The sequence below is a fragment of the Centruroides vittatus genome, unplaced genomic scaffold (assembly GCF_030686945.1).
Source record: "Centruroides vittatus isolate TY-2023 unplaced genomic scaffold, ASM3068694v2 scaffold_2520, whole genome shotgun sequence".
Taxonomy (NCBI): domain Eukaryota; kingdom Metazoa; phylum Arthropoda; class Arachnida; order Scorpiones; family Buthidae; genus Centruroides; species Centruroides vittatus.
This window is the reverse complement of record NW_027122689.1, coordinates 295,669-323,437: the sequence shown is the minus strand read 5'-3', so window position 1 is coordinate 323,437 and position 27,769 is coordinate 295,669. Positions and strand designations below refer to the sequence as shown.

The window sequence follows — 27,769 nt, the reverse complement described above, 5'->3', positions numbered from 1 at the left end:
GCGGGAGACTCAATTTTCTTAAACATTTTAAACTTCTACAGCTCAGCATACAGACAGGCGATATGGCTGCAAATGGCGTCAAAACGCGTGCCAAGCTTGCTCGGAGCAGAAGCGTATGCATACTGCTGTGATTGCGCATTATTCTCACTTTCATTCACAAACGGACCTTATTTAAAAAATAGCCCTCGAAGAATGTTGTTTTGAACATAAAAGCTCTTTTGAAAGAAACGTAATTTCAAATTTATGCTACTTTCAAAAAAGCTTTTATGTTCCAAATGACATTCCAGCTGGTAACTGTAATAGCACCTGAAAAACTAAGAAGGAGTTAGAGAAAATGTTTGTCTTGAAATAGCGTGTTTTTTTTTCTTCACACTGGTTACTGGTTCTGTGTTTGTCATTACGTATTTCCTGTGTGATGTGTTGTAATTTGCTCTTTTGAAAAACTGCATTTAAAAATACATATCTTTAATTTTTAATTTTTAAAAGCTCCAAAAGATCCTGTTGTTGTTTTTGGTAAAGAACCCAAATAGTATTGAAATGTTCAAAAAAATTTTGAAGTATTGGTTCTTTCCAATGATTTTGAATGAGATTTGGATGATTACTTTTGTATTTTCTTGAATCTAAAAATGATAAGCATTTGAGAATAAATCTTAAGTTTTTGAATAGAATGTTTTTAATTGAAGAGTTTATATTTTAATATCACAATGTAAAAAATGTTTTTAAATTTGTATAACAGTCTAATTAATATTGAAAAATTTATTAATCAATATTTATCAAATAACTTAGATGTGATTCCATTCAAAATTAAATACATTTAAGTAATGCTTATCATTATTAAAATATAAGTAATAAATACAAAAATAGTTTTAATAAAATATATTACTTTTACAATAATATACTTAATTAAATGATGCATTTACAGCTATATAAATATGTTAAAATATATTTAAATAATACTGAACCCCAATTATCTGATGTAATGTTGGCCGAGGCTACCACGGATAACTGAAATTTCGGATAAAAGGGATGGCCAGGCCATTTTAAATTACAAAGTATTATTTTAAATTTGAAAAACCTTGCTTGCAATGAATTTTGTAAACCAATAAAAACTTAAAATATTTCATGGTACAATGCACAAATGTTTATTTTTGTAATGAAAAATAATCTATTATAAAAATAAATAAATGATCATACAAACATATCAAAAACTTGGATTTTGGGAAAATATGATGCTATTAAAATATGTAATTTATAATCTGCAAATCTTTGCAATGCTTTTCTTTGAATTTCATTCAATGTGTTAAGATTCTATCATTATCATGGAATAGCATCATCTTTTTGCTTAATAAGGGTTGCAAGGAGTTGAATCTTGGAAGATACAAACTTGTACAGCAAGTGCATGGGATTTTTTTTTCTTATTCTTTGCTTAAATATGTACATAATTGTTCTAATGTCTAAAAAAATAGCATTACACCATCTTTCTTTTTAAAAATTTCCATACATTTTCTATTGGAGATAGGTCTGGACTTGATGCTGGCCAGGGAGTACATGTATACTATCTTTTCACGAAATGACTGGCATGCCGGTCTATCCAGGGAAGACGATGAAATCAGATATTTCCATATGGAATGCTGACATGCCAGTTTAAGTGAGGTTATACATCCCTCTTTAGAAGGTGCATTTAAAAAATGAATGACTTTTGATTTTAAAACTGTGAAACTGTCAGTGTTACATCAAAAACTACAATTATACATTTAATTTCTTCATTTTGTTTTCTTTCACGTGACATAAAATACTTGTGGAATTTCAAAAGTGCTATTTTTATTGTTATTTGATTCAAAAATGCAAAAATAAACAAACTAAATTTAAGAAACTTTCTGTAAATTATCTTGGCTTAAACCGTTTAACATCGGCTTTGTATGAAATTTAAGAAGAAATTATTTTTAAGTTCGGGATAGATGGTCAGTGTAGCCCACACTGACTGACTAACTATTACTACTAATGTCAATAACTCGCTAATTGTTTTATTGTCTTGTAAACAAAAACTCTTCCTGAGTTGGACAAACTACAATGTTATTATTTTACTGTACTTGAAAGAATGTTTTCTTTAACATTTAATTAACAACTAGATGTTTTGTTAGATCTGATTAATTTTATATTTTAATTGCAATTTAACTGGCATGCTGTAACCCTGGAGTTTCCAGCATGGTCTTCCTCGTTTTTATGCAGCATGCTAGTCATTCTACAAAAATATGGTATGATTAGACTGCAGCCAAGCTTTGGTTTCCTAGCATTGTATGGAAGGACATTGCCATGCTGAAAAATACAGGCTCATCTTTAAAAAAGTTTGTTTTGATTTACAGAGATGTTGCTGAAGGATTAGAATATAAGCTTCATAGTTCATAGCACTGTCACCAAAATGCAGATCTCCAACTGTTTCTGAACTCAAGTATCTCCAAACTATTAGAGACTGTGGCTTCTGGATTTGTGTTGAATAACGTGTTGGACTATTAGGTTCACGTTTAGTATGAACGACTTTCTTGCTTATATTCCCATGGTTTACATGAAATGTTGATTCATCTAACTATAGTATTTTCTTGCAATCATCATTTGTCCATTTCAGATGAGTTCTGACCCAAGCTAAATGTCTACACTTGCATGATTCATTCATGAAAGGTTTTCCCTTAGATTTATACACTTATATTTGCATTGTTGGGCTGCAATTTTTAAAAATTGTAGACCTATAAATTCCCACTGGCATATATCTGTCATTCCTTAATCTCAAGAACAAAGTTAGAAAGATGAAGGTTTAGACCAGATATGGAAAACTTAGGGGTAGGAGACCCTGACTGACTATACACAAACCTCTGGTTTGGACCAGAAGTAATTTTACTTCAATTCAAAAAGTTTCTCCTGAATGGAATTACTTGACCAGCACACCTCCACTGTTAACAAGAAAAGTATGATGCACAAAGCCAAGACACTATTAAAATTGAGAGCACTGTGACAAAAAAATTGAAACCCAGCATTGAGACAATGTTACAATAAATAATTGCTTCTTGGATATATCTTCACACTGTACATTCAGATAATGGGATATTAAAATATTCCTTACCTACTTTGTCAAATCTGCTATGGAAATTTGCCTGTTTTGGGAAATATAACATTGAAAGGACTGTAGTTGTCTGGAACTAGGAGGTAGTTTTCTTCCTAAAGCTTTTTCTGAATGAGTGTTTTCCCTTTCTTGAAAACATTTTACAATTTCCTGGACTGTAGACTGAGACATCTGCACATCCTGAGTGATACTTCATTGAGAGATTCCTTTATACTTCTGGATAATAATTTTCCTGATTGGTTCTGGTATTGCCTTACCGCTCATCATTTTTTACAGACATTAATATGAACCACTAAAGGTGATTTGCCTTTTATATGCTAGACATGTGATGTAAGAGAAACTATAAGAAATTCCAGAAAAATCTTCAAAAGTCCTTTCTGAATGAACTTAATTATACGATTTGCATATTTATATTTTAGCCATGTGTTCTGAACATTAAGGTAGTAAGTTATTGGAATGAACTTGTTTATTTACAAAAGGATTTATTTATAGCACTTGGTTTAATATGTATTGAAGTGTGTGTAAATTTCTGAAAGTTTAAATGGTGAATGAAGTTCATTGCAAGTGGGGTGGTATCAATTAGGCAAATTGCATGACTTCATAAGAAGAATAAAAAACAAGAGAATGCTAGAATCACCGAAGGAGTCCAAATTTTCTTTCAGATTAAACGTTTTTGGGATCTTCATTCCCATCTTCAGATCAGGATTTGAAGATAAAATTTAAGATCCCAAAAAGCACTCATTAATGCTTTTGAGTTTTCCTTTCTAATATGAAGTTGTGGAAACAAACCAAACTGCACAGTTAAAAGTACAGACTAATTTCCAATAAATTCTCAATGTTTAATATAACTCTCTGCTACATCTGCTAGAATTTAGGAATGTTTAAGAGAATTCTCAAACCACAATCTCGAAGAATCTTTGTCAGATTTGGGGAATGATCAAGAAAATTCTGGAATAAATTGGAATTTTCAGTTTGTCCATGTAGACTTATTCTTATAAAACAAAGGAAGGAAATATTGATATTGATAATTTCTGTTTTTCTCTTTAGTGTGTAAAATAATAAAATAATTTTTCCTATTTGTTTACTTAACTCTTTTAAAAATTAAACTGATAAATAATTTTTTAAATCAAATGTTCATGTGATGATATAAAATTATCTGACAAATGCTCTCTAAAAGAAAAGAAGTTTAATCTTTAAACAAACTCAAATTTATTTATTTTAAGTTATTTACTTACATACTGATGAAGAAGATAAAATATTTTTTATAATTTTTTGTAATCCTTCCACTTTGGGGAGAGCCTGGCACCACTTAAATTATTGAGACAAATCAACAATTGGGTCTAGGAGGCATTGCCTCTTGGTAATGCGTTTGCTAACTCACTGAATTGGTAGTGGCAAAGCCATCATCAACCAATGCAAGGAATATCTTAATGAACAAACATTATAAACCATACTAACATGCTTCTAACCTTCAGGAAAATGTAATAATTTGCTGGAATGTCACTCTTTAGAAGTCACATTTCTCCCTTTCAGAAAGATGGAACCAGTGGCAGATTTACCAGGAAGTAAAACAACTGCTTGGGACATGCTGTGAGTGGTCATTGCCCTTAAATCCTCCCCTCTTTATTTATTTATTTATTTTTAAAATTTTCTTGAGTTATGAAGACAATGTAGACCAATTTTTGTTGGAAAGAGCTGTGCAACTATTTTTAATGTTACTAATAACAAACTGTTTGGGTGAAAGGTGAAAGGTATTCAAAAACATTCAAATTCTTGGCATTCCATAATTAGAACAATTATGAACCTGAAGCAGATCTCGGTAGAGAATCAAATCGAAAACATTCGTTTATTTAGTTGAATTCGTATCTTACCAGAAACTTACAGGTTTAGGAATGAGAATTATATGTACCAGTATTTACTATAGAAAGTTGGTCCTTCAGCACAATGAAGTTTGTAAAAAATTATTTGCTCACAACATTAAAGTAAGAGAAACTCAGATTTAAACCTTATTTTTATTGAGGAGAAGAATTTGTGGCTGAGAAGAGTTGGAAGTTTTAATATATAGTATAAACTCATTTATCATTAATATACAGTTTATTTCATAGTTTAATTCTTCCTACAATATCTGCCTTTCCTTAATTTAGTTGCAAGGGAACCCCAAAAATTTAAGTTGCTTGAGACAGCTTCAAAGATAAATCTGGCACTCCTGGAACAAAGATTGGAAACCTATTTTCTGATAATGAAAAAAATGCTCATTCTAATGGTTTCAAAAAGAAAATAAATCTGAGATAATCAATTTGGAGATGTATGCCTTTCAAAACTGATACAAATTATCTGTGGGACATTAAACATATTTCTGCAAGTTGGAAAGATCAAGACTTCCTTAGTTTATGTGAGTGAAGATGACCACATGAATAATTAATAGAAATACCAACAGAGAATTGGCATGTTTGTTTTAGGAGTTATAGGTCATTAAAGTATGATTGTAGTTGTACACAATTGATTTATACCTTCAATTTACAGAAAGTTATGTCAAGTATATCCAGCTTGACATAACTTTCTGTAAATTGAAGGTAAAAATCAATTGTGTACACAAGTTTAACACAAAAATCAATTGTGTACACAAGTGATTTTGGTGTTAAATTTGAATGCTTTCAACACTATGCATATGCAAATTAGAAAAATGAGTGCCAAAATTGTACATTTAGGCATAAATTAGATGCTCAAGCTGGATAAACTTTCTTATTATTATCAGAATCAGATGCATTCGATCAGCATAGAATAAATGTCATCATATGGTTTTACATTATTTTCTACAACACAGCTAGGTAAATGAATGCAACAACTGCAAAATTAATAGAAGTTTGCAATTTTCCAGAAATTTTTGGTAGAAAGGTATACGGATAAAAAATGAGTAATTTTTTTTGTTTTTTCCCCCCTGTATGTTGCTAAGATGATTGTGTTGTCATCATCCATCTTGGATTTATTCTAATTCTTTCTGCCAGAAAGCATAAAATTGAAATAGTAGTTTTAGTAGTGCGATTTGCATGGAAGTCACACGATTATGTTCTGGCTTGGCACAATGAAATCACTTATGTGAATACCCCAGTTTAGGATGAAAAATGTGAATAACATAATTAGGATAACTTTTTGCTATGAATTTAAGTTAGCAAATTTAAAAATGCATGCTTACTTCAATAACACATAATAGGACAGAGTTGACCATTTCTGCATCATACATGTGGAGGAAAGTGGAGTGACCAACAAATTAACACTTCTATCTTAAGAACCACAAAACATTCAGATCTAATATTTTGCAGATCTTAATTCAAAGCCCCAACTATCTTAATATGCAGTTTCAACAAAATTGGAAGGGGGTCAAGCATGCACGTTTGGCAGCTGGTATGGAATCATCCTTTTATATTTTCATTATTTATTCAAATATATATCAGAAAACAAATCTCTATCACATTAGTTACTAAATTAACTTTTAAACTGAATCAGTTTTGCTATTAATTTAATCTATAGTAACAGTCAGACTGCAATGTTTTATGCCAAATATTCTTTTATGATATTTTATTTTTATATATTATATAATATTTAATTGATATAATCATAAATACACTCAATGAATTATAATACTTAATATATATAATTATGAAATTATTAAAACAAAAACAACAAACCTTATTAAAATCCAGCTGTGAAAAAATATTTAGAAAACGATTGATATATTTTTTATATTTTTGATCTGATGCAATTTCACCTTCATCCAAATTGTCTCCCAAAAGAATAATTATATCTGGTTGGATATGATTTAATGCTAAATTAAAAGTCTTCTGAACAAATCTGAAATTTAATCAATTAATCTTAATTTACAAGCATAAATATCATTGATATTAAAAAATAGCATCTGAATTAATTACTCTGCTAAGATATTATTATGTAAGATAATAAAGCTAAGAGTGACCACACCCACATTCTGTGGAGATATTTATTATGGTAGTAACCAGATCTATATATGATACTGGCTCGGACGTCGCCCGAGTTAACAAGGGTTAGGCAAAGGCTCACGTTCGAGAAATAGGCCACAGTCTCCCTTGGTTACCGGTGGCAAAAGCGGCACCGGCCCAAGCATGGCTACTACAATGCCCTCAACACATGTGAGGAATCAACCTAGCCTTGGTGTTTTTGTGGCAATGCATCCACAGACCACAAAGGCTGGAAAACCATGCCAATGAATGAAATGGACAATAGAAATGAACAAGTTTATCATCCGTACTTACTACACCATCACAAAACTCGAAACAAACACGACAGCATACAGACAACAACTACACCATAGATTTGCACAACAATATCCTCCCCTCACTGTCACCGAACAAAGGGTTGTTGATCAAAAAAGAACAATTATACACAACAACCTTTATTTAACATAATTTAACAAATACAAAATAACTACATTTATAATCATTGCTAATTGACCAGTATCGCATTAATGATTTTAAAAATAACAAAGAACTTTTTTCTGTAGATAAATAAGATGCAACACGGTTTATAATTGATGAATGTAGGTTTAACCCAATAAACAAAGGGGGATGTATCTTTGTTTATTTACAGTAGGTGCCAATTTACCATAAATTGACTGTAGACTGGTATTTAACGAGTCAGAAATAGTAACCAGTCAGTCATTCCTTTACTCAAAACTATTTTTGGACCATCTTGCTGACAGTGACATTTCCCTTGATCTTGATAGCAGCCTGTGAACTATACCCAGTTCACAAAAATTATTGCAAAAATGCAAAGAATCCTTTGCTTGCATGTATAAGATGACCTAGGTTTTTGAAGCAGTGAAAAATGAATAAAAACCTTGTCTTATATGCAAGTAAATACAGTATTTTTGTTTTTACAATACCATCGAATGCTACATCAACATGATCCTCTATTTTGGAACTACAGATACTTCTACCACATTAACCCCCTTCAATTCTTCTAGCTATCTCGTATATATGTCTTCTTAACTTTACGATAGGTATTAAGGCATTGCAAGTTTTCATCATTGTTTGTTGCAGTTAATACAATTTGTAACGGAAATCACAAAAAATAACTATTGTTTTATGTTTGTATGTACCTTGCTGGGTTCCCATGCAACATGGATTAAAAATAAATCTCATAAGGGCTTAGCCTTTTCTTTGAGACTCTTGCCTGCCTCAATATGCAAAAAAGTATTACGAAGTTCCTCTAGTAATGGTACAATTAAAAACATAAATATCAATAAAATACCAGGATCATAACCAGGACATTATTGAAATTTTTAATAATTTTTTTTTTGCATATCAAGTTGATCAAGAGTATGAAAGAAAAAGTTAATTCCACCAAAGCCTTCACACTATTGTTACATCCAAAAGTATGAAGAAGAATGAAATATAAAGATTTTTATTTTTTAATTTAGTGTTTCTTCTGTGTCATAATTAATTGTTTTTTTTTGGTATTTTATTTATATTTAAGATATATAATTTTCTATTTTGTTACTTCAATTTTTGATTATTTACAATGCAATCTTATAAACTCATCGTCATAACAAGTCTGAAATAAAACAATAAATTTCATTTCCTTCTTATTAATGTGTTTTTGATGGAACTACTAGATCTGAAATGAGAAAAATATATTCTCTATAAAAAATTATTAATAACTTTTAAAATGCAAAAGTATCGAATTAAAAGTTTTTTATTCACACCTGTCAGAATCCCATTGAGATATATGACCAAGTAAAGACGATCCAGTAAAATAATCACCAAGAAGTTGTGGATCACCAATTAGTAATATCTTTAACTCATCACCTGATAAGGGTAATTTTGACAACTTAGGCCATTTTATTAATGGTAAAATATGATAAATAATCCATTCATTGAAGAGGAGACAAATACTGAGTAGTAGTACTATAAATTTCAATCTGTGTCTGCAATAAAATAAAATACATTGAAATAGATATTAAATACGTAAAAAATATTAATAATTTTTATAATAATAAAATGAATCTAGAATTAAAGAAGTAAAACAAAAGATTGGAAAAAAAATTGAGATATAATTATCAGTACATGTTTGAAGTCATGACGTTTGTTTCTAGCCAGAGGGAAAATATTTTACCTCAGATGAAAAGGTGGCCTAGAAACCCCTTTTTGAAGCCTAAGGGAACATTTTCAAAAACGTTTTAGGCAAAAGTTATAAAGTTATTTTAACTGGTAGGCCAATAATGAAAGTATTTCTTTCATCATATAATGAAACAAATGCCTTCAATATACACCTCTTTTCCAGTTAAATTATACTGTTTTCATCAATGTATTTTGCAATATGCTTTCTGAAACTCATTTTAACTCCTTGTAATTTTTCTGCATTAATTCTGATATACAGTCAAGTCTGCATAAGTCATCATAGGTATAACTAGCAGTCAGTTTTCTGTGGTTCCAACTGACTTACATAAGCATTAATGTTAAAAAACTCTGGTTTACTCGAAACCGCTCCTGGATAAATCAACATACTTTTTCTGTCCATACTCATTAAGACATCTAATAAGTTGACTCCCTTCCCGAAAAAAATGCGTTCACACTGCACAGTAAGCTGTGCGGTGTGAACGCATTTTTTTCAAGAGGGGAGTCGACTTATTTATTAATATATACATATTAATAAAAATACCTTAACATTTTATTTATTTTTATATATAAAATATATACAGATAAATAAAAAGAAAATATACAATCTATATCAATGTCACAGCAGAATCCAATTTTTGCATTTTCTCACCGTTCATTCATGCATTATTTGTAGCAAGTGTTTCATATTTCTGTTAGAAATGAGTATCCAAAAGCTAACAATGCTTATGCTGAAGGAAAAATACAAACTTGTATCTAAAATTAAATGTAATAAAACTTTGCAAGCCAAATTTGCAAAGCAAGAAAACCTTCCAAGAACACCATTGGTGGGAATTCTGAAGCAAAACGAGTTAATTAAGAAACTTTTTCTAGGGTCTTCATCGCAGCTGTCTCAAAAACACCAGAGAAAGTTGTCATATAAAGATGTCAAAGAGGCACTGGTATGTTGGCTAAAGTAACCTTGCAGTTCCCACACTGACTTTGAATGACATCACCAAGACAATAAAAGACAATAACAAACTATTGAAACCTTCAATGACTCTCTCTCAGGAGATAGAACAGAAAAGGGTTTTTACAACTTTTGACAGCAATACATGTGAGTAGAAAGCTCATCTAAAACGTGTTTATGTTCAGGACAAGCTTTCCACTCAAAGAAATAATACTTTGTGGCATAATTCTGATCCTTTCAAAACTTCAAAAGGTCATCATTACAATAGCACATTATGGTTATCAGTGTGTGGTAGAAGAAAACAATGAGTAAGAACAAAAGTCTAGTGACCTGGAATAGATAAAGTAAGAGAGGAAATAAAACAATGCTTATCCTGTCAAACAGCAAGTCTACCAGCTCATCACTCATAATAACTGCAACAAAGGGTGCGTTTACTTTTAGCTCTGATCTCGCCCCTAGCATGCTCAGCCTGTATACTTTTTGTTAGCTACCAATGAGCACAGCGTATACTTTTCGCACTCGTGACGTCATTGCTAGCATTCCTAGTGTGCTTGGTGTGCTTGGAGAATTTACAACGAGCTTGGCGTTTGTTCTAAGATGGCGGCATCCACGTACGATGTTACTGTGACTTTACCTGATGGAAAAGAAGTTAAATTATGGGTTAACGAAGACGTTTGTCGTCAGATGATGGAAGGTAAGTAAAAAGGAATTCCTAAAAGTGTATAATTTTATATCATAAATCCTATTTTGATAACAGAGGACTTTGTTACAGATGTAAATTATGCCAGAGAATTGGCTTTGGCTTCTAGTTCAACTGCTTCAGTTGGACCGAGTATCCCTACTGGTAAGTCAAATTTTGATTTCGAATGAAATCGTTGAAAGTATGAACCGATAAAGTAAGATCACAATGTAATTAGTGCCAATTGTTAAAAAAAAATTTAGCGTTTTTAATCTGTTATAATAAGGGCTCCATATGCTAAATATTTTCTATCTTTTATTATAGAGGAACCCTGTGGCTTCCAGTGGCCCAAAGCCAGGACCATTGAATTGATATCATTGTACAATGAACATAGGGAGAAATATGAATTACCTCAGTATACTAATATTCAGGTTGTACTGCTTGCCAAATTAACATTGTACCTATGAACCTTTCATAAATAATTTCTAACAACCTTCTTTAATATTATAGATATGGAGGATGATTTCAAATAAATTAAATGAAGAGGGGTTTTCAGTGACTCCAGCCCAGGTTGACACCAAATGGTGAGGACTGAAAAAAACATTTAAAAAAATAAAACTTCATAATTCCCAATCCAGTAACAACCGGAAACATTGGGAATTTTATTCTTTAATGGATGATGTCATTGGGAAACGGCCGGAAATATCCCTTGTTGCTACTTGTAGCAACACAGATGGAGTGAGAGTGAATCCTCACTCAAGTTCCACTCCCATGTCATCCCAGTGTCCTGTGGCGTGCACATCATCCCCGTCTCCTGTGGCGTGCACATCAACCCAATCTCCTGTGCCCTCTTCATCTGCATCTAATAACAGTTCTTGTAAGAGAAAAAGAGAGAGCAGCGAGTTGCTCAAAGTCTTAAATGACATAAGAAGAGAAATACAGGAGAGGAGAGAGGAAAGAAAGAAAGAGCATGAAAAACTCCACAAACTATTGGATAAAATTTTAGAAAAATTATAAATAAAGTTCATTTTTATTGAAAACAAAAAGTTTTTAAAGTTTTTATTTCATATAAAGTAAACAAAAACTCGTTTTTAATATTTTTGATATAATCTTTATTTCATAAACTTTTGGATATACTATACCTTAATTACTTAATATATGATATATATATATACAGACAAAATGTTACATTACAGAAAGTTATATAATACATATAAAAAAAAAATGCTAAAAATGTATGTCATTAATGCTGTATTCACCTTGCAAAAAGAATGTTTGCCAAATCATTACGCTTATTTTGTGCATCTCTTCTTGCTTGGACGTTTTCAATTACTGGTACTTCTGGCACTCCAACTAGCCTTTCCTCTTCAATACTGGTTTCATCTCCTTGTAAGATAGAAAAGTTGTGGAGAATGCATCCTGCCATAATTAACATTACCATTAAGCCCAATCGATGCATATCGAGAAGTTTGAAGCGACTAAACCGACCAACAAACAACCCAAATGCTCTTTCAATTGAGCTTCTACATTTCGAAAGCTTTGTGTTGAAATATGATTTAATTTCAGTTAAACGGCCATTGTCTCTGTATGGTGTTAATAAATATTTATTTAAAGGATAGGCTGCATCACCGAGGAGGTGAGTGTCTACCGGAAATCCTACACCTTCATCAATTCACTTAGCTAATGTGGATTGGCGATAGACACAGGCATCGTGAACTGATCCCGCCTCTCCTACATAACAGTCCGCGAATAGCAACTTTTCGTTGCCTGGAGAATAATCGAATAAAATTGTTTCCTATTATAATAGGATGAATGGTCATTCCTGGGGGCTTTAATAGCCATATGTTTACCATCTACAACTCCAATCACTCCAGGAAAACCAAACTTTTTTGTATAATATTCACTTGTTTTGAATGCTTCCTGTTGGTTTGGCCAAGAAAGTATGCGTTCTCTTTTATTCAAGTCCAAAAGTGCTGAAGAAAAGTCATGCAGTATTTTCCATGCTGTTCGTCTGCATATGTTAAAACGATCCGCAGCTAACCTGAAAATGAAAATGCATGTTAAGTTGCTACATAGTATTGTATATACAGTCTGTTAATTAATTATAGCCACACTTAGGTTAGGTTAGGAATTTAAGAGATGATTTCATCTGTCTATGCAAATTATTTTACACTGATTTTTGAAAATTCAAAATTAATCATTATATTATTAATTTAACAACAAATATATATTTTTTGGCTCCCAAAAGTATAGATAATAAAACAAAATTGCAAAATTTGAAGCATAAGGAACTTATAATTATAAAAATAAATGACATCACATAACACTTTTACTTTGTTGTCAAGTAGTAATTTAAATACTGAATCAAAAGTTTCCAAAATTCCACATGGAAAAGAGTTTAGTATGGAAGAAATTACATGAATATGGAAATTAAAAGCAGAAGGCTGTAGTGTCAAAGAACTTGCAGTTTTAATGAACAGATCTACTCCTGAAATTTATAAAATTTTGGAAAAATCATCACTAATACCTTCTAAACATTGATCAGGAAGGCCCAAAATCATATGTCAAAGTGGTAGTGATAGAACTGTGCATCTTGCATCACAACAGAATAAATTAGCTTGTGAAATTTTGTGTGAAAGTGGATTAAAAATATCAAAAAGCACTGTTCGTCAAAGAATTTCAGCAGCTCCACATGTGAAATTTTATGCCTTGATAAAAAATCATCAGTAACAAAATTGGCAAGAATGCAGTAGACTAAAGGTCACATGCTGTGGAATGGCCAATAGCTCTGTCCTATACAGTAATGAAAAAAAATTTAATTTGTATGGCCTAATTACTGGCATGGTATTAGAAAAGCCAAGTGCAGTTTTTCAACAGTCAACAAGGTGGTGGTTCTGTTATGGTGTGGGGCTGCTTTGGATTTAATGGTTTATCAAATTTAGGGATTTTAACTGACAAACATCTAAAAATTATCAAGAAGTCCTAAAAAAGTCATTTATTACCTATTGGAGAAGAAATTAAGAGGGACAAACTGTAATTTTATGCAAACAGGAGTATTTAATGTTAGTTGTAATATTTTTAGCTTCTGTATCTATTACCTTTAAAATATAAAAATTTGGTGTAGTTATATTTAATTGACACAAAAAGATCAAGAATTTACAAAATTTGTGATGATGTTAAAAGTTGTTAAATTCTGTTTTACAGTATAAATAAGTTATGTTTAAAGTTTCAAAGTACCAAAGTTTCATTTAAAAATTCTTTATAGTTTTCTTTTAATTCAAAAATATATATACATTTTGTTAATTTTAACCACAATTTATATTATTAACATGAATCTCAATTAACGATATAGATCTGTACTTTACCTGAACGGCGCTTGATTCGATAACAAGTAGAGACTGCACAATATTTTTTTCTCCACCGCCAATGGACATCGTCCTCTTGAATTCGGTTTGTTATTAAGTAAGGGTGATAATTTTGACATTGAAATGTCCACAGCTGTTCTGTTTAATCAAAAATGTTCTTGAAAATCCTTCGATTGGTATTTTGGCACGGTGTACTCAGCATACCCTTTTACACTCAAACCTGTTTTTGTGCGGTCTATTTTTGTGCGATTTGTTTTGTGTGATTTTTTGTGCGCGATATATGAATTTCAATCAAATTGGTATACTGCACAAAAATAATTGCACAAAACACATTGCACGTATAAAAAATTGCACAAAAAAAGACCGCACAAAAACAGGTTTGAGTGTACTTTCTCAACTGACTTGCTGTTCTCACCACTGGATGAATTCGCCTCAGCTTCTACTGCAGATATTGCACATTCTAGCAACAGATCATCTTCTTCAGACTCTGAATCTAGAGACTATAGTTGTGAAATTATCGCTACAGCCGCTGACACTAATCTGGAAGCTGCCATTACTGCGTATACTTTTACAAGCATGCTAGTATGATGTCAGGCTGTGTTAGGTGTCAGCTCGGCGAGCTTGGAAGCTAGTAAAAAGTAAACACACCCAAAGTTACCTTCTCTGTGGCAAGAATTAGCCATTGATTCGTGGCCAATCCCATCAGATGAATATGTTATAGCTTTAGTAGATTATTATAATAGATGACTCAAAACTATTATAACAAGAAAAGTAAATTCAAACAATATAATTAAATGACTTTAATCTGTTTTCAGAAAATTTGGTTATCCTGAAAAACTAACTTCCGATAACAGAACCAATATTGTATCGAAAAAGTTTGATGAATTACTTCTATTGGCCCTACTGGCCTCAGGCAAATGAGATGCTAGAGCAATTTTGTTTACAATAGAAATTCTAAAGTAAATGATATCTTAGATGTTAAAAATTAAACTTATATACATGAATTTAGTATATAAATTTGTTTATCAAATCTTCCTGTTACGGGGCTGATACTGAAACAAAGAGCAATGGAAATTGTTTAGGTACTCGCAGTAGAAACCAACTTTAGTGCCAATGATGGATGGTCAGAGATAGGGTTTGTCAGTTTTTAAAACCCGGTTTTTTGAAAAAATTTGTAATTTAAAAACCAGGTTTTTTTAAGTAAAAAAACTAGTTTTTGAGCCTACACTTAAAACATAACAATTAATTAATTATTTGATTAAAAACATCAACATTTTGACACAAAATCATCTCTGGCATAAAATGAGAATATTGTTAAATACTAAGTTTCATAAAACTAACTACAAAACAAAAAAAAATCCCTCTATGCCTAAAAAGCATCCAATTAGGCTCAATTCAAGCTCTGAATGAGACAGTTGGGACCTTATCACAGCTGTAGAGCATATCCATAGGAGCAAAAAAGTCAAAGGAACAATACCTCTACAAGACACCCTTCGCGAGTTACAGCCCCCCAAAATTGGGTCATGCAAAATTGATACATAAATATCTTCAAGAACTTGAAAAAGTGCCTTTGTCCAGCCCTAAGACACTAAAGAAAGAGTTTTTAGTATTAGAGGGTACAAACAGAAGAACAAAAACTTTAGATTTATTATTTAATTCTTTTTCAGACAACTAAACCCAGCTCATTAGTGAGAGTTTTTTTTTCTATTTCTGGCAATTTTATGTGCAAAATAAGGACATGGTTGAGCAATAGATCTATAGACGTACTTTGTTATATTTTTGAAATGTTGTAAATATTAAGTAAATTCAAAAGTTTTAAAATAAATATCCCTTATCCCTTATTTTTTGAGTAAAAATTTGAAAACCGATTTCCAAATTTTCGGTTCCGGTTCTAACTGGTTCGAATCTCAATTTTCGAACCAGTAGAAAAATTGGGATTTGAAAACTAGTTTTTTAAAAAGTTGGTTTTTGTATGAACCCTAGTCACAAAAATACATTGCATGGACTGTATAAAGCACTACTGTATTTTCCTAATTGTAGTTTTGTGGTTTTTTTCAACTTCATTTTAGTCATCATAAATCTGCCATAAATAATCGGGCTAAATTTAGCCCGATTATTTATGGCAGATATTATGGCAGATGTTAGTGTATTGGCTTAGGATATTGGGTTTGGTTTGATGTTTATTTGTATATAGTTAATAAGGGCATCCTGCCCCTAATCTTTCCATTGTGGCTAAACGCCATTATTGTACTGTATAGTTATATTTTATATTATATTAGAATATATATTTTCCCTCCTTCTTCCTAGTACTATTATCTTCCCTTCCTGGTATTTTCTCCCGACCGGTACTTAACGGCGCAACAGCAGGTGGTCTCTTGTGGACAATGGGACAGTATGCGGCCCTCAGGGCAGAACGGGGACGATGTGGTAATTCTTTGACGAAGACTCGAGAAGAAAAGACGCTCCAGAGGTAGCTCTCCACCACGTTTTTGAGACCACATGGAGACGACAAAGAAATACAAGGGAACGTAGAAAAATTCGGATCGAAAGAAGAGAAGTTCAAGAGTATTTTTGTCCCCGTCCGTCAAGGAATTTTTGTTTTAGTGACGAAGTTACATCGTTCGTGATTAAGAGGAGATTCACCAACCATTGTATATAACGCATTGTGATAACGCCGTAATATTTGGGTACCCCTTTCTCTTTCATTCTATACTATACTTTATTCGTCCTCATTTTCCCATTATCTTAATTTAGTTATAATTAGTTATAAGGTGTATGTATATATATGTATAATATAATATATATTATAGTATATATATATATATATATATTTACTTGTCGGGGAGAGATATTTTTTTTGTATTGCTGGCATCCTACAAGTTCCTGTATCATATCACGCGAATTAAAGATTCTGTTTTTTGAAAATCCCAGTTTCTTTGTACTCAGTATTTGCGTAACTCACACCATATCTGGCCTCAGCTTTCAATCTATCTAACTCTCTTCTTGAGATTATGGAAAGGCAGACAGGCAGGAATGACAGTGGGAATTTGTAGTCTACAATTTTTCAAATTATAGAACAATTAGCTAGAGGTTTTTTGTGAGATGTCTTTATGTGCTTTGGACTTGTCTTCTGCTTTGTGAATATTAATAATAAACAGTACTGTACTGTACCTTTCATATGTTTCCAGCAGCCACTTGATGCTGCAAAATTGAAAGTGCAAATATTTTTGACCTTGTTCAGTGGCCAGCTTCAGGAATTTTCACTGAAGATTTACATTGGCAGTCAAACTTGGCCAAAGCTGGCCACCAAATGGGCTGAAAACATTTACACTTTCCATTTTGCAACATTGAGTGACTACTGGAAAAATGTGAAAAGTACTGTTAATTATTAATATAATAATTCCAGCTGTACTGTACATATAGTCTGTCTTTGTGAATAGCTAGTTTTGTACCCAAAGCCAAAGATCCTAGATATATAAACAGTGATGCACTCAAGATTTAATTTTGGGAAGCCAAGTTGAATGGATAAAGAATTTTTTAATGTAAATTCAATAAAATTTCCAACTTATGTGACTGCTAATTTGTAAGTAAAATAGAAATTGAGAACATAACACAATATAAATTAAAGAACGAATTGCAAGTAGTAAATTTACCAAAAATCTTTTCCTATATATTTTTTTCCTTCTTTTATTTTAGGGGTGCCAGAGCTGCTTGGTCCCCCTCTGGGTGCTCTTGCAGGGATTGCGCTGCATAGTGCCAAAATTGCCACTTGGTAATATTTTTACTAAAGTGGCAATAAAAATATAGTACTAACAATAACAACTAGTCTGCTTATTTCAACATTCAGTGTGAAAGTGAATCACAAAGCACACTTCAGGAAAAACAGCAAATGTCAAGTTCCTGTGCAGCAATGGGAGTCCCGTCCACCACAAATCTAACTATGTCAACACAGCAAGTTCAAACAGGAAAGTGGGAAGTGATGTTGAGAACACAAGATAGTTTACTTGCAATGCCACCCAGTTTTCAGATTGGGAATTTTTATCAACACTATACTGACAGAATATTTGGAGAATTTTTTGGAATGACTTTTTTCCACTTTGATCTTTTTTCAGTAGACTGAAGTGTAAAAATTTTGACATGACAGAAACTATGAAATACTGTTTAAGTATGGTGATCAAATGTGTTGTTCAGAATTATTCATTAAAAAATTATTCAAAAATAATTCCTGTTTTTAACGGCAGCTTAAAATATTGTTTGCTTTCCAGATTTAAAACCGATAAGGCTACAGCACCTGCATTGATTTTTCAGAGTGACCCCTACATCTATATCTATCTATCTATCTATCTATCTATCTATATATATCTATATATATGAGAATATTTGTTTGTTTGCTATACAATCCTAGGCTGTTCAACCAATTTGCTACAAAACTCACCAGCTACATTTATATACCCCTAACTTAGATAATGTTGTACATCCGACCTCAAAATATCTATTGGGTTTCTGTAAATCAATTAATTTCTATTTACATTAGATTTACTGATTTACATGTAGTGTCATCTATTGGAAAAAATTTAACAAAATAATAAAACTAAATATAATTTTTATAAAAAATGATATAATTTTAAAATATATATATATATATATATATATATATATATATATATTCACTTAATTATTGTGACAATGATATAATGCAGAATAGACTCACTATATAATTACTGCAATAGGTAGCACTTGCCTGTGTGCAATCGAATGTGTCACCTGTGAAAAATCAATAATTATTTAATTTTCCGCATCTAATGACTTGGGTTTTTTCATTTCTGAACAGTACTTTCTTAATTCTAATACGGGCCCTGTAATAGCAGAGTGCAAACTCTGATAGTTAATTAGTAGTGGGTTTGGGCATTGCAAATGGGCTGGCCACATAGAGTTTTCCAGATTTTCTTCATCTAGGGTCCAGCTTCCCATAAAAATTTTCCCGGGATGCATTCCCGGCAGATTACTCACATGTCGCATTGTAGTAACCAAATAAACTGAACTAATTATAATGAGTGATTATTTATTGTGACATTGTCACAATGTTGGGCTGAAACTTTTTGTCACAATGTTCTCAATTTTTTAGTGGTGGTTTTGCCCCCATACATCATATTTTTACTGTTAGCAATAGAGTCGTGTAGGTCAACTATCCAAATTCATTCAGGGGAAAATTTTGAATTGAAGTAATGTGACATCTATTCCAAACCAGAAGTTCCTATATAGTTAATCTCAGTCTCCTTCCCCTAAGCTTTCTACATCTGGTCTTGACTCTCGTGTAACTAACTCCTATCTCAAGATTGAGGAAGGACAGACTGGCAGACGGGACGACAGTTAGAATTTATAGGTCTACAAGTTTTTCAAATTGCAGTCCAATAATTTTTCTATAAACAAGATATTTATGAGAACATACTTCTCATATAGTTTATACAATCTGTTGTAAAAATATAAACACTTTATTATAACATAAAATATTTAATTAATATCCAGTTAGATGCCTCTTAACCTACGCAAAAACAGCTTATCTCACTGAGAATTATTTATTAACCGTAACGAATGTTTTCAACCTGCTCTACAGGCCATCTTCAGATTTTTAAAAATCATGGAATATTGATAACTGTTCTTTTTTGTATAGAACAGTTAAGAACACATTTAAAATACAAAATTCTTTGGAATATTGAGCTATTTGAATCCAAAGAATAAATTACAGTAATACAGGTACTCCTCACTTTACGACCGAGTTCTGTTCCGACAACTACGTCGTTGAGTGAATTGGTCGATAAGCGAGGAGCTTGCACCGGGAATATAGGATCGTTATAAAATTATACAAATTATGCAACAAACTTAAAATTTATTCATAAAAAGACTATTATAGTATGTGCAAGCCTATTATAGTACGCTTAGTGTGCATGTCACCATTTGCCACTGACCGACACTCAAGCTGAGAAAGGAGATTCCCCAAATTGCAGGTCGAAACTCGATTGGTCGTAAGTGCGAGTGGTCGTTAAACAGATAGGTCGTAAAGTGAGGAGTATCTGTATATATACAATTTAAAATAACAAAATTATAAAATAAATAAAAAATGGTTAAAGGTTGAAAATGTTTGTTATGGTTAATAAATAATTCTCACTTGTCAGTGAGATAAAGTGTTTTTGCATAGCTATAACATAAAAGCAATTATTCTCACAGTTTTACTAGATTTTTTATTTAAACAAATCATACGAAGCCTTTCGGACATTAAAGTTAGCAACTCGATCACACGTGGAGCCATAACAACCTGCCTAAGCACGGATCACTTTTAAAATATGATATTAGTAGTAGACCAGTATTAATTAGTAGTGGTTGACCATCCTCTCTTCTGGGAGGAAGTCAACAACTACTTTTGTTTGAGTTACTTCAGTCCCCTTCCACAATGGTCCCTTTCTATCGGACCAGCAGTATGGTGGTATTGGAATTGGAAAATCCAAAATACGAAGTTACCAGTCTGCATAAAATATGATTTAAGTGGTTTTTGAGGGTGCTGAGTTTAAATATTTAGTCCATTTTTCACAGAATTTGATTTGTTGTCAGATAACCATTTGATATTCAGCTGTGAATGGATCAATTTCCTAGAAGTGACATTCTTAGAAGTAGAGAAAATGTTATATTTGAAAAAATTTAATATACTACATTTTCAATCGCTGTCTACTTGACCAATGAAATTGTGCTATTTCGTACCATCTGAGTATCATGATAAAGGTGACAATGGTAAGCTAAAAAATCACTCTATGTGGTTTTCATTTTAATATTTATTATTATAGTATTTGATTTATATAACTACAAAGGTTATCTTACGTAAGGAATCACACCAAATATCCAATCTAATACATTTTAAAAATTATTTATTCCTCTATTGTACACAATTTAAAGAATTTTTAAAATTCACGACATTAGGCACTTGGTGTTTTAAACCCTTATGTAAGATAACCTTCGTAATTATATAAATAAAATACTATAATGTAAATAATAGAAGGGTTAGAAGTACGAAAGAATCTAATAATCTTAATGTTTGTTTTATTTTTTGCCCATTCAATGCTGGACCTATCTGCTAGTATATATAGGGCAGACATGGGCAAATGCGGCTCTTTTTGTTACATGCAGCTCTTGCTGAAAGTGTTATTTTCTGTTTTTTTATTATTAATTTTAAAATTTTATATTTATAATTTTGTGAAAATATGTTTATTAAAAAAATTCAATATTTTTTAAATATTATATTATATAATAAAATCGCGTGCCTTACCATACTATCTGCCACGACAGTACAGAACTGCAGCTCCCACGCATTTTGCAAAACCTACATTTCGGCTCCCACTGAACTCTTGCTTGCCCACCCCTGATATAAGGTCTTTATAAAGCAATATATATATATATATATTTTTTTTTATAAACTTTGGCATAATCTAAGATTTTAAGTTCCTGCTTGCAAAAGCTATTCATACAATCAATGCTTCCACACATTAATAATAATTAAGGATTCATAATCATTATAATCCACCAAATTGTTGTTTTTAATTACAATTATTATGAGCATTGTAGAAAAAAATTTTTTAGTCATATATTCTTAGTTACTGCATTGCATTTAATGCACCATAACAGTCTTGCACAACTATATCAAGGCCAATGTATCAAGATAAATCACTCAATCTGGAAATCACACATTTAATATTAAAAACTTGTTATTTTCAATCGTTATTTTGAAAAACACTAAAACATTGTTATTTAAAAACAAAAATAATGCAACAAAACATAACTGCCGGCATAAATAGTAACTAACGCTTCTCCCACACCGGGTTGTATAAACAAAAATTAAATACCTTCTAAAACCGATAACCGGCGTGAAATATTTTCAAAATGGAGAACATTTTCGCTGCCCTTCCTGGGCTCTTCCTCAGGCCAATTCTTTTTGCTGGAACTGGATTCGATAATCGAATAGGTTAAATAAATGGAACGTGTTCCGTTTTTAAAAGTTTGAGTACGTGCGGTAACTGCATGCCGTTCTAAACATTTAAATTTCTTTTATTCCGCTGGGAAAACGATGCGTGCATCTTATGATAATTACATATGACGTTTACCGATTTATGACCTTTCTTCCAATAAAAATTGCCAAGCAGTAGAGAGATTCATTTCTTCTTTGAAATTGATGCATGTTGTTGTGCGATCGGCCTTGTAAATTTCTATCTCTTCCAAAGTTCTCAGATGTTCTTGATGTTGGGTGGTGCGGATCACTCTTGCCTCATTAAAAATCGGTGTTATGTCCGGGTTTGCTGCATACGTGGACAATGCCGTTGTGTATTTATGGCGGGTAATGTCGGATTTATGCTCCTTTATTCTAGTGCATAGTGGGCGTTTAGTGGACCCTATGTACAGTAATTGTTTCTGCCATCTGTCGTCCTGTAAAGGGATACTATATACTCCCAGAAGTCTATACGGGCTATGTAGCGTCTTTTCCGTTTCTCAATAGGCTGTATATGGAAGGGTTCCTCCGATAAGTGATTTTAATTCCCCTTTTCTTCGCAATTGCGTTGTATATTGTTTTAAGGTGTAGGTTGTATGTCACCGGGGTCCTTTCTGTGTTTTCTTCTCTGGCATCTTTTTTCACTACGCTTTCTTGGTTCGTTTTACTGCTTGTATGGAGGTGCCGGTTATATAACTTTTTTATGATGTTACTGTAACCGTGTTCTCTTGCTATTTTATTGATAAACGCTAATTCCTGTTGTAGAGCCTTGTTTGTGGAAGAGTGCGTGTAGGCTCTTTCTACTAAAGCCCTAAATGCAGCTATTTTATAGGAGTAGGGGTCACAGGAGTTGAAGGGAACGTATGATGGTATAGTTGTGGGTTTTCTATAGACTCCAGTTTGTACTATCCTTTTTTCAATCCTTATTTCGATATCCAAGAAGTGGATTATTTCAGGACTATGCTGCTTCATTTCCAGTTGTAGGCCATAGGGGTTGTCGTTCATGGCCGTTTTAAACTGCTTTAGGTCCGGCGTAGATTTCCAGAGGATAATGATGTCATCTATGTACTGTACCTTCCATATAAAATTATGTTTGAGAGAAAGGGTGACAGTGTTTTGGCTTCCAATGCTCTAATTACCATTTCACATAGGTCCCTAGATAGTAGACTTCCCATGGGTATGCCCCTCTCCTGTGCATAAGCATTTCCTTTGAATTGAAATACTGAACTATAACATGCAAATGGGCCAACTCTAATACTTAATGGTGCAGACTGTCATCGTTTACTTTCTCCATGAGGAAATCTCTCAGTGCACAAAAACGGAAAACTTTTAAAAATGGAACACGTTCCATTTATTTAAACTATTCGATTATCGAATCCAGTTCCAGCAAAAAGAATTGGCCTGAGGAAGAGCCCAGGAGGGGCAGCAAAAACATTCGCCATTTTGAAAATATTTCACGCTGGTTATCGGTTTTAGAAGGTATTTAATTTTTGTTTATAAATAGTAACTTCGTACATTTCTGTACAAGTAACAAGTACAGAACAGAACAACAAATAGCCTAGTAGAAAGACTCAACACCACTCCACCAACTCCGAGAACTCTGGTCCAAAATGACACTTTTAACGAGACGTCTGTCCCAAACGTGCCAGATGTCCCTCTCCTGCCACCGGCGAAATTAGAAAAAAAAGAGCCCCCAAGCACCACAGAGCGGAAGGAATAGAAGATGAAAATAACGTCAAATGACATTATTTTTATTCGTTATTTGAAAGCCATCGCTTCTATTTACAAATAACCACTCTGCCTCGGCCAAACGCAGAGTCTTCATATTAGTTTATGTTCTAGACGACGTCGAGTGCCCCCCGATGCGGGTTGAATGGGTAATCCGACCGAAGGTCTGGGAAAAATTCAAAAGTGGGACGGAGGCTACCGACCGTCAGAAAGTTCCACAGAACGTTCCGAAAGGATCAAGTCGATGCTCATGAGAGAACGAGTCGGCAATGCCGACTCATCCGTCAAGATATTAAATCACATATTTATATGATGGCGGCTGTAAAGATTTTATCTTGGCTGAATTCCCAGCTGCAAAAAGATATTTTCAACAGAAATAAAGGTCACGTCTTCTAATCCATGTCACACCAAGCACGCGCGTAAATATCCAAATTAAAACGCCGGCGGTAAACTACCGAAACGAATGGCAATAATTATACCATTCTAATAGCGGGTGTAAGGTGCGAATTAAAAGACGCGAATCGTTACTTTTTCGGTTTTACGTTTAACTTAGAAAATATGACGATGGTAGTTACGGCGCGGTCGACTCTTAACGCGAATATTTACCAAGATACAATACGCATTAATATTTACGACAGAAAAATTACGGTTAGAAATAATTCACGAATTAAAATGCCATTACGGATTTACAAACAACCATTAAAAACTACGGGTGAAAGGCCTATCCACCGTGGCTTACCTGATATTCTTTCTGCCATCGGACATTATTAAAAGGTTTAATTATAATAATAAGTTAAACAAAAATATATATTAAACGCTCTACGATTTTACCGATTAACATAACGCGTACGAACGTCTTAAAGTAATCCTAGATATAAAAAAAAAAGTCAAACGGAGGACGCCATCTTGAAATTCGAAAATAATCCGAAGGATAAAACGGAAATAGTCGAATCGTAATATTTAATGAAATTAATAATTTTATAGCGAAACAGTTAATTAAATTTCTTGCAGTTATTACTCTAGTGAATTATTTTTTTTTTAAATTAACGAGTGAGTATTATTTTTATTTTCGTATCGCTTTTGGAAACACCCGCCAAAGAAATTAAGTTACGTTTCGACTCGGATAAATATTTCCGTATTTCTGGAATCGTCGATTTTATTTATTTATTTGACGAGGACGAGTGGAAATTTCTAAAGTATGATTTATTGAAAGAATCTGCCAAGTGTCCTTATTCTTAGTAAGTGTGGTCGTAAACTATAAAATTGTCGGATGAAATTCGAGTGTCTTCCAGATGGATGGGATGTGTGTCCGTGCGTGATGCCGACTGACGATTGCTGTCGAAATTTAACTCTTCGTATTTATTAAATTTCTACCTAGTCGACTCTAAAAACGAACGTGGTAACGAACGTTTTCGACTACTGTGTGTTGTGAATGAGTGCGTGCCTTTTCTATTGTTTTCCGTGTACAGTACGTTTAATTCTTATAATAGTAATACTTTAACCTAATAAGGATTAGTCTTGTAAAATTTTTTTTATTTTAATTTGAGTGGATTTCTTGACGCGGATATTAGTTATTAATTAAGACCTCGGAATGCTACCTGGGGTACGTGCGTACTGTACTCTGCCGAGATTAAAAGTCCGATTTCTTGCCTCCGGATGTGGCCGGAGTTACGGATGCTTTGGTAGTTTCAGATTTTTGGTGTTACCTTCAGGTGATGGCTGTCATTCCGAGTTGCCGCCTTCCTGGCACGTGGGGTATGCCTGCTCCTAGGGTAACGGATTGTTGCTTTCCTTCTTGGTGTTTTGCTTCCGTTTTGAAGTGAGCGTAAACGTGACTGTGTTTTAATTAAAATAAAAGTTATCGAGTATTTACCGTGTCTTATTTCCTAACAAAATTTACCTTGTTATTATTTTCTAAACGAAAAGGTTAATGTTACCTTAGGTAGTCAAGATGGCGGCTCTGCTCTAATTCCAGCAAGGAAACAGTGGGACGCACGTTCTAACCTAACCTATTCTAATAATTTGATTGCTAATAATTATGGTAATTTATTAGAATAGGTTAGGTTAGGTTAGGTTGGGTTGGGTTAGAACGTGCATCCCACTGTTTCCTTGCTGGAATTAGAGATGAGCCACCATCTTGGCTACCTAAGGTAACATTAACCTATCTTTTACTCTGAGTATGAAGATCGGTGTGATGGTTTGTGAGAGAGGGATGCAGTCGTTGTCAGTTTTGAGATGAAAGCAAAGACAGAGGAATGGGAAATGTCTCTGTTGGGAGACTGAGATGCCATATAACTTCGTATGGAGCAGTTGGTTGGTTCCAATTCCAATGACGAAATTTCAGCAAAGACTGAAGAAAAGCACAAATTAAAAGCTAGTTCTGCTCGAGGATCGTATGCCAAAAGATTACTTATTTTGTTCTTTGAAATAAAATACGTTCTATGTGTAGATATTTTATTCGTTTGAATGTAGAGTCTATTTAAAACAAATTGTAATTTACAATCATTTTATTACTTTCAAAAGTAAGGGTTACAAACATAATTTTTTTACTTTTTTTTCTGCGGTAGTCTTTGTTTATTAAAAATTATGGATGGCATTTTGGGGTTAAGATAGATGTGCTGTACATATAAATTTTGTTAAATTGTATAAATAGAGTTACTTTTACTTTTTCTGAAATGAGTAATTTAAATTCTATATTATTTATTTGTCTTGTTTCGTTCTTATGAAGGTGTCTCAGATAAGAACATTGGGTTGCTTTGTGTTTGATTTCATTTGATTGATTGTTTGAAATGTTTGGATTCTGTTCGGGTTTGTTTCTGCCCTCCTGGGAGAGGGGTGGTAGGATTGTGTTATGCATAATTAAACCATAGTTTTGGATTGTTGAATTACTAGTAGCAATCCTATACACCTTCAGACAGGATTATGGAATTCTGAAGAATTTTTAATTGGAATATAGCTGGTATCCCAACAAGAAAGGAAATAATCTAAATTGTCATCGCTTATGATTTCTAAGACTGTGGAATGGTGGTGTTTTTTTTTGTTGAAAGCAATGGATGCTGACTATTATGTTACTTTTATTTTCTGATTTTTATGGGTTAATGTTACCTATGGTAGTGAACATGGCGGCTCATCTCTGAAACAGTGGGGACGCACGTTCTAACCTAACCTAACCTATTCTAATAAATTACGCGTATTTGAATAATTTGGTTGGCAATAATTATGGTAATTTATTAGAATAGGTTAGGTTAGGTTAGGTTAGAACGTGTGTCCCCACTGTTTCAGAGACGAGCCGCCATGTTCACTACCATAGGTAACATTAACCTTTTTATGAGTAAGAAAAATTGAAAACTTGAGCATGGTGCACACTTTTGTGTCTTGTACAAAGGATCCTTTTGTGGTAGACTGGCACTGGTAAACAAACTACTACTCTGAGTAATGTGAATCTAAATGATATTTAATATCTGTTATTGTTGATTAATCCTAAATATCATTATTTTTAGGAGTGAAAAAAAGAAAGTATTAAGTTTAAAAAATTATAATTACAGTAGTGTCTGCTTATAATGAATCTCTACAGACTGTCTGAACTGGTTCGTTATAACTGATGTTTGTTATATTGGATAAGAAATAAAACAGTCAAATTTTGAAAAACTAAGATTTAACGTCTCAAAGATAAAATGTAACAAATTATTATATAGGAAGTTGCCCATCAAAAACATAAATATAAATGCGCGCAGTTACTTATAAAGCTGTATTTG

General features: G+C 32.7%; 2 protein-coding genes across 3 annotated transcripts in view; one reads left to right on the top strand and one right to left on the bottom strand.

The window, feature by feature from the left end:
* Mppe (Metallophosphoesterase) overlaps positions 1–24,927 on the bottom strand; it is a 65,454-nt gene extending 40,527 nt beyond the window's left edge. For both annotated transcript variants that reach the window (XM_067285361.1, XM_067285362.1), the window contains exons 1-3: positions 24,754–24,927; positions 8,853–9,074; positions 6,802–6,964 (exon numbers count right to left, since the gene is read on the bottom strand). In XM_067285361.1, coding sequence (XP_067141462.1) covers positions 6,802–6,964; positions 8,853–9,074; positions 24,754–24,779 — 411 coding nt within the window. In that variant the 5' untranslated portion in view covers positions 24,780–24,927. The remainder of the gene's footprint in view (positions 1–6,801; positions 6,965–8,852; positions 9,075–24,753) is intronic.
* Positions 24,928–25,104: 177 nt separating this feature from the next.
* The window catches only part of garz (Sec7 domain-containing protein garz), a 170,712-nt gene continuing 168,047 nt past the window's right edge, over positions 25,105–27,769 (top strand). The window contains exon 1 of the mRNA XM_067285351.1: positions 25,105–25,252. The gene's annotated coding sequence lies outside the window, so the exon portion shown is untranslated. The remainder of the gene's footprint in view (positions 25,253–27,769) is intronic.